The 8,150-nt window shown below is 40.2% G+C and overlaps 1 protein-coding gene across 1 annotated transcript in view; it reads right to left on the bottom strand.

Annotated features, from left to right (window-relative positions):
- Window positions 1-2,413: 2,413 nt before the first annotated feature.
- Window positions 2,414-8,150, bottom strand: part of LOC104530314 (tyrosine-protein kinase Lyn) — a gene marked incomplete at its 5' end in the record, with an annotated part of 18,844 nt that continues 13,107 nt past the window's right edge. The window contains one exon of the mRNA XM_010174860.1: window positions 2,414-3,240. Coding sequence (XP_010173162.1) covers window positions 3,038-3,240 — 203 coding nt within the window. The remainder of the gene's footprint in view (window positions 3,241-8,150) is intronic.

Below are 8,150 nucleotides of genomic sequence, written 5' to 3'. Positions count from 1 at the left end.
GCTCCTTGCTATTTTTCAGCTAACCTGGCTTTGTAAAGGAACATGTTTTAATATCATTTGAATTTCCACTAAGAATGTGCATTAAACTTTAAACTATTTAAACATTAAACTATAAACTATTTAAAATAAATTTTTCCATTGCTAAATTAAGCTCTGACTGTTCATTTTATAAAGGTGAGAAAAAAATCAGTGAAATCAAGATAAGGAAAGATCATAAACTTAGAGGCCAAATGATAACAGTGGTTGACATATTATGAGTTGGAGTTGAAAGAATCACTGCCCTGATTATATTACTTGCCTTTATCTAGTAACTCAAGGAAGGAAGACTGGAGCATGATAAAATTTGACATAGCTTTCTTAGAGCCATTTCAGTCAATGAAGGGGAGAGTTGTTGTTTTGTTTTGGTTTTTTTTTTTTTCTTTCTCACTACTGTACCATGCTTGTGAGTGCTGGAGAATCTCTTCAGAACAAGGCAGAACCCCTGAGTAAATTGGATTGATCATTCCCTGTAGTGCTGTTTCTCACAGTGGAAGGGGACGCAGTTGAGAGCCAGAGCTTCAGCCTCCCTGTGGCGACACTAGGTGGTGCAGCCTTCCTGTGGGACACAGAACAGTCCCTCTGCTGGGAATGTCCTGGCCAGGTCTTTTGTTTCGTGTTTGTGCAAACGCAATGGTAAGTGATCACTCTGACACGTCTCTACCCAGGCTGGGGCTGTAGCACTTGAGCCAGTGCTGTTCTCATGTTTGAAACTACTTCTGTTAAATAGAAGCCATCTTGCTCCAGCAGTTATAAAGGCTTTATAGTCCCTCCAGGGTAGAATTTCTAAAATATTATTCTACTGTCACACAAACTATCCCAGCTATTAAAAAGTAATTTGGTGTAGTGATACAATACAGTGAGTGTGGATCCCTTGAATAAGAAAGCTGTTGCTTACAAATTGCTCGAAGAACAGCAATATTCAAATAGAAGGAAAAAAAATCCTCAAAACAAGCAAATGCTGGAAACTTTCTATACCCTTTCAACTGATCTAGCGCTACACCTTGACAGTCTGTCACTTGTCTGAGTGTACATTAGCAAGTTTATGTAACACTAACTATAACCTGTTATTACCTGAACAACTCCTGTTTCCATGTTCCCTCCTACTTCCCAGAGCTTGTTAGCTGGCTACAGGAAATGCTTTGAAAGACAAGGATACATTATTTTAAGCTTTTTTTTTTTTTTTTTCCTTAAATTAAATGAAGCCTGTAATGAAGCACTGACCAATTCTTAAATGTATTGTTTTTCAAAGAGTTGCAATGGACTGTGTTGCTATTACATTAATGACTTTTGAGAAGCTGTTTTTAAAGGACAGATGCGGACTGACTTTTCTTCCAAAAAAGAAACCCTAACAAGGACAGAGAAGTGGCTGGTTTGGTCCTTTTCAGCTTCTCAAAGCTGAATGGGTGTAAGGAAAGCAGAATCCATTAATCTTGTTAGTGGTAATGAATAGATGTTCCCCTGTTCTACGTGAAGGTACCACCCTGGATAGAACATCAGTCATTTGTTTTATCTCAAATTACTGCCATACAACTTGCTTTAGATTAAGTGTTTATTAAAATTAAAAATCACCATACAATAGAAACTATTTACATATTTAAGTGAGTCTGCTTAAACTGCACAGTTTGACTGAAGGAAGCCAATGGAAAAGAAAAGCAATTAATACTTATGCTGTTGAACTCCAACTGCAGGCACACTGAAGCTTTATCAAAAGGGTTTTAAGCTTGTGCAAAGTACCACTGCGTAAATAATTGGGCTGAGAGGTGGCAAAGCTGTACTGGGTTTCAGTTGTAAGAACCAGTGTCACTTTGGGGGTAAAAAGAAAGTAATCTATGCTGTAGTTACATTGCAACTGCACTAGCTCCACTCTTCTGGGAAGTAATTTGACAGAAAAATTCAACAGGTAGAAGTTAGCAAACTGCATTCACTTTTATGAATCAGACTTACATACTGAGCAACAAACCTATAGTGTCACTGCACTGTAACTCGCTTCCCTATTGCATATCTCCACAAATTATTTTTGATAGCGCCAGGGCCAGTTTTAGCTTTAAAACAGACTGGAGGTTAGTTGATTAAAGCAGCAAAAACATAAGGAATATTCTTGATTAATCACAGAGGATTAAAAATTAAGATTAAAATATTTTCACTGGTACCAGTCTCAATGACTGCAATGAAAGTATTAACTTCCTTCCAAATCCTGTGCTTCCCCATGGACTTCAGACGATGACTTTGGCCTCGTGGGATAGTGAAGGCTGAAGCCAGAGCGAGGTGTGCTGCTGCTTCTGCTCTCATGTGTGGTCATATTGCACTTCTGCATCTGTGATGGCTGTGCGATGCTTTGAAAATTATTTTAAATTTGATATGAGTAATACAGCAGTAAACCAGAATCATCTTCAGTGTAAATAATTACATACATAACCCTTCCTTAAAGGAAACCATGACACTGTCTAGAAAGTCTTACAAGAGGTGACAGTTCTCCAACTACTACTGTGAAATAGCAAGGATATAAAAATAATTTTCCCAATATGCTGTATTTCAAAAAAAGATGATTTAAGAACATCACCATGTCTTAAAGCTGTAAGTTCTCCTTCATAGCTTTTTCTTTTGAAAAAAACAGCTGTTCATGCATCTTCTCACCTCTTTCATAAAGGTCTCCTTGTAATGTATTCTATGACTTAGATCCTAAGAAGACATTGCCAAACTGCAGTGGTGCATGATCACTTTCCTTCCTTCTCCCTCCCCACCCTAAAAAGCCTGCTTGGTTTGGGATGTTTCTGCAGATGCAAAACACAGAGCATTTTTAAAGAGAACTTCAGTCTTTAGAGGAACTGTTTTAACCAAATAAAAACATTATTTCTCTGCAGGATTACTCTTTCCTTCAGCATTTCATCTTCCACACTCGGTTAAGACATCCAAACTCGTGAAGTAATTGGTTTGAGCAGTCTGTCCAAGTAATAGTCTGTGCCAATGATCCATGGCAATAGAAAAAGTGTTCTTTGTTCTATGGCTGTTGTTGATACTGCCCTTCTGTTGCTGTGTAGAAGTCATCAAGCACACTCTGTAGATAATCAAACGTTGGCCTCTCTTCTGCTTTGTCTTTCCAGCATGTTTTCATGATATCGTAAAGCTCAGCTGGACAGGTTTCCATGCGTGGCATTCGGTACCCACGCTGCAGAGCAACCATCACATCTGAATTGCTCATACCTTCAACAGAAAAATAACGTTTTGATCAAATTATCTCAATTCCTAAAGAAACAATTATTTTTTTTTAAATTTACTTCACTCTACAGATCTTCACCAATGAATACAAGACTATTACTACTTATTAAAGGTAGCTACTAATATGAGTTCAATACAGAAGGCTGAGATGTTTTCCAGAACCAGAGGACTTGCTTTGAAAAACCTGGGGAAGACTTCTGTTTCCCCAGTTGAGTGTAGTGACCTCTTTAGCACCAAGTCTAACAAGACTGTGCGGGAGATCATCATTCTTGTCTCCAGCACAGGCTCCATTCTGTTTCTTTGACAGTCCTGTCACTTTCTTCTGCTTCCAGCAGTGGTGAGATTCACAGCAAAAGCCCATCCTGCCATCAGCCTTTGTCTCTTAGCTGCAGAGCTTCTAACCTGCTCGCTGTAGACCCCATCTGAGATGGAGAGCAGCGTACCTGTTTGACCACACTCCCAGTCACCCTGCCCAATGCAGTAACACGCTGCAGATTTTCTTCTACATCAGCTTTTGGGTAAGTGCTGCTGGTTGCAAGATACTGAACGTTGTCCCACGTGATGTTGTTACTTGTAACAGGAATTTCCCCGCCCTTCTTCCTCATCCTATTCCTATTGTGCAAAACCATCTTGCCAAAGCTGTGCTGAGCTTTGCTTTGCTTCCCTATTATGGTTTTCTTTCAGAGGATAAGAACTAACTACCAGAAGCGCATCCTAAGCCTCGCATGCCAACTAACGTCACGTGAGAGAGGCCTGCCCTGGACTCCATCCTCCTCCTCTCTTCCCCTCTTGCCCTCCTTTTTTTAAATCTTCAAGAGATTGGTTGACAGAACAATTTTGACACCTACTCTCAGAAGGTCAGCTATGCCAGGGCCAACAAAAAGGCTCAGCACTTCTTACCCAGAAACCTGCCTTTCAGCTTGTCCCTGCCTCTGCAGATCTTACGCAGCCCAGTGGAGTAATCGTGCCAGGTTTACCTTCTCCGAGACACAGACTCTAAACTTTCTGTACTCCAGTGAACGCTGTTTCTGGGCATGCAGGAAGCACCTGTGTTTCAGCCTAGGTATTTGCTACCACCAGTGAAGACTTTCCCTCAGAGAAGAGTATTCCAGACCCCCTAAGACTACCTGTTTTTTCTTGGGCAACTCAGCCTCTGGTGAGGACTATGCATGACATTCCCTGCTCCTGCTTATGCCAGTTCCCCAGAGGTACGGGGAGAGCAGCTACTCTCTGCTAAGAGGAGGCAGGATGGGTCCTGCTCCAAGCAAGGTCGGCAGCAGAGAGGCAGATGTGGTGCTCCCCTGAGTGCTTGGTAACTGCACAGCTCGGTTGCTGCAGACTGTGCAGATCTTTGTCTATGCTATCTGGCTACTAAAGCTATGATTTAAGCCACTTGGCAGGTAAGGACACATTTGGATTACAACCAAATGACAACTTTATCAGGTATAACTACTTTGATTGTTCAGGATGACTGCAGTTCGTATAGCTGACTTCAGTTGAAGCCTTTTGGCTTTAACCTATTCTAGAAATAGTCAGCCATGAAATCTGGGTCCGGAGCAGAGTGCTTACTTTAGGCATATCTTTTGTATTTTCAGTTCTGCTTTGGAAGGATGAGTGAAGTTTTTCTGAGCTAACATTGAATATGTGTGTAGAAAAAAAGTATTTTGAAGGTAGCAGTGGAATCATACATTGTCACAGAATAAGGAATTATTGCTATATAAAGACAAATATAAGAAGGAAGTCAATAAAGCATTTTATAGAGAACAGTGTTCCAACTGGTTGAGCCCAAAGAAATAGCTTGTATATAATGTATACAGTAAAAGTTATTCATATTATGCAAATCCTTAGTTAACTCTGTGTAACACATGAGGACTGCTGCTACTGGGTTTTGTGCAGAGTGGGGCTGATTCTGTGGGGTTAAGTACTTTATAGGATTGTGCTTAGATCTAGTGTCTGCAGGACTGACTTACATTCTGAATGCCAAGGACAAAGCCTGTGCTTCAGCTAACTTGCAGGAAAACCATCTGTTAAATAACCATTTTAAGTTCACAAGACAAAAATCAAGAGAGTTTTTTCAGTATTCCATACTAAATACAATGTCACGAGCACACTTACATGTGTTTTGGCTTTTATTTAAAATAAAAATGCTTACCTGTCTACCCCACAGTCAGTGTTCTCAAAATAGCTACTTGTTTAACTTTTTTTTTTTATGTGTGTGTGTGTGTTACAGAATTACCTGTCTCATCAAAACTACATCTTCAGCAGTAAAAGAAATATATCCCACGTGCATATTTGTTACACTGACACCCTCTTAAAAGCTAGCAAAGGACATTAGCTCTAAAGGTTTAGTACGTCTGTTAATTTACATTCTGGTACCTGTTACGTGTCACAGATAAAGACGTATTTGCTTATGTTAGAGCCTGGGAAACTCTGCGAATGCAGTGGTTGGGAGGAAGAATCCTACTGTCTAGAAAGCAGCATATCTTGTGAAGAGCAGCTGACCTAACTGGAATGCGAATATGGATGTTGCCAGTGTTTGACATACTACTTAATCACCTGGAAATCATTTTTAACAACCAGTTCAACTTACTTGCCCAGAGATTCAGATACTTGGTTCATATTTCAGAGGTAGTTCCTGAAACTACAGTCCCACTAATTGCTTTGAGTTTCTCAGGAAGAGAAACAGCTGTTGGAATTTAAGAACAAAGGTCACAAAAGCCCCGACTTTTTTTGTCTGAAAATGCTTCCTACCAAGTTGCCTGCTTAGATTTTCTTCACAGTTGTTAACTACTTGCCAGCTTCAACTCAAACTGTTTCATATGCAGCTTTATGCTGAATACTGTCTAGTTGCTGGAGCTGGTTAATAATTGAAAGCAATATTTTGAAGCATTCCCATTAGAACTGAAAAATCAATTTACTGTTTCTCTCTAGTAGTTGCTGGTTACAGCCTATCACTAGGTGACTCTTGCCATGCTGGGGTAGTTTGCCCAAATCTGTCACATCTCTTCATGTAGAGTAAATTGGTCGCCCATTTATTTTGCTGTCCTCTGATTCTTCAGTATCAACTTTCAGTCTAATAGGCTATTTCAATTTATACTTCTATTTAATAGAGATATATATATATCCCCCTTCCAGTTTAATGCAAGCAACGCCTGCAAACTATAAAAATCTTCCAGTATGCAGTCAAGAGGCTTCCACTTCTGAATACTGGTTGACAAATGAATCCACAGTGTATGGCCTATTTATGGCGCTCATAAAAATGTTCCCATATAAAAAAAAAAATACTGCCCAGACTTCTCCTAGAAGAGACATTTTCCCACAGTAGTACAGCAGTAGTGTCTGCTGTACAGATTGATTTTTTTCCCTTAAAAGAAAAATATGATATGTTTGATGGAGGCAAACACAGAGCAGACTTAGCTGCAGAATTAAGTATTGGATTGGGTTTTGTATTTTTGTAGCGCTGGTTTCCAGGTGAGCTCGTAGGTTTGCTCAGGGAAAGACAATTTTCAAGGCATTCAGAAATAACTTTGTGAGCCCAGCTCAGTGTAGGCAACTGTCTGGATACATAGGCATGTGCTAACAGGGGAAAAAAAAAAGGTATCTCAGCAGTGGGAAGAACCATGCATTACTCGCTGCATACAACTCCCATCTGATCCTTCCTGGGAATGTGAGCAGTGTTTAGAATAGCTCTGGGAGAACCTGCTACTCAGTCACATATTTTATAGCCCTTACCTAAAAACCAACCCAGCGCATATGTTTAAACACTTAGCTGTGCAAGCAGCCTATCACCTCTTGAAGTTTAAGGGGGCTACCCTTACCGAGCAATGAGAATGTCTGGTTTGGCCCTACCTCTTGTATGGAAAGTTGATATGTTCTTCCCTAACATAGTGTAAAGTTGGCCACTATCACCGCTTCCCCGCTGCCCAAGTCTCCCTGTGCCCAGAGGTGTTAAGCCTATTGTCATTTCAGGACCCATGACTCGGGTCACCCAGGTCTGCCCCTTTGACATCTCTGGAAGTTCAGGATGCAGAATTCCAGCTTCTCAGGAAGTGGTGGTGAAAATGTTTCCACTGTTTAAACAGCAAGAGCTGCTGTACTAGAAGCGCTGGGAAAACGTTGCTTGGATGAAATATCTGCTCTCCCTTTACTGCCTGTGAACTGCAGGATCCTAAGAGTTCTTCTCATAAGTCACTCTATCTACGAGCTGTGCAGTACAGGTGAATATGGCTGTACTTTCCCCATTTCCCCACAAGATAAAAGAATTTTGGTTAATTTTCTATAATCTTAGTAAGTTTAAATCTGCTACCTCGAGTTAATCAGCTATGCCTGAGATGCAACAGTTGTGTGTGCAAAAATATCCTTCATACAAGTTGTTTCTGTGTGCTGGAAACATTAATATGTATTTTGTTTAACAGAAAGAAAAATGGAACATAAAGCACATAACCCTTTTACACTGACATAATGCAGCTGTGATTGATGCACTCCTCTGTGGTCTTGTACCTGAACCACATGGAACAATGAAGAGTGAATATTCCTAGTGCTACATCAACACCGCTGTGGGGTCTGCTTTCATATTGGGCTAGATTAGCTAACACTGACAAATCATTACAGCCTATTTGCTGATGAAAACACACTTTCTTATTACTTTCACATATTACAATATTAAAATCCCAGCAGCTTACACAGCACCATTACAGACTGTGCTGCTGACCATAAAAACAGGATCTGTGACAATTCAGCATTTGCTGCAGTTGTGACACTTTTGAATACATAAAAATGACTACATGTTCATGGTGCCTTTAGTGTGTTTGCTAAAATTTACCCCAGAGAGACATGAGGTTTACACATACAGTGATTAAGTTTTCAAAGCAATAACATGAGCTGCAAGACATTTT

Source organism: Antrostomus carolinensis, unplaced genomic scaffold (assembly GCF_000700745.2).
Source record: "Antrostomus carolinensis isolate BGI_N321 unplaced genomic scaffold, ASM70074v2 scaffold12539, whole genome shotgun sequence".
Lineage (NCBI taxonomy): Eukaryota > Metazoa > Chordata > Aves > Caprimulgiformes > Caprimulgidae > Antrostomus > Antrostomus carolinensis.
This window is presented reverse-complemented; position numbering and strand designations above follow the sequence as displayed.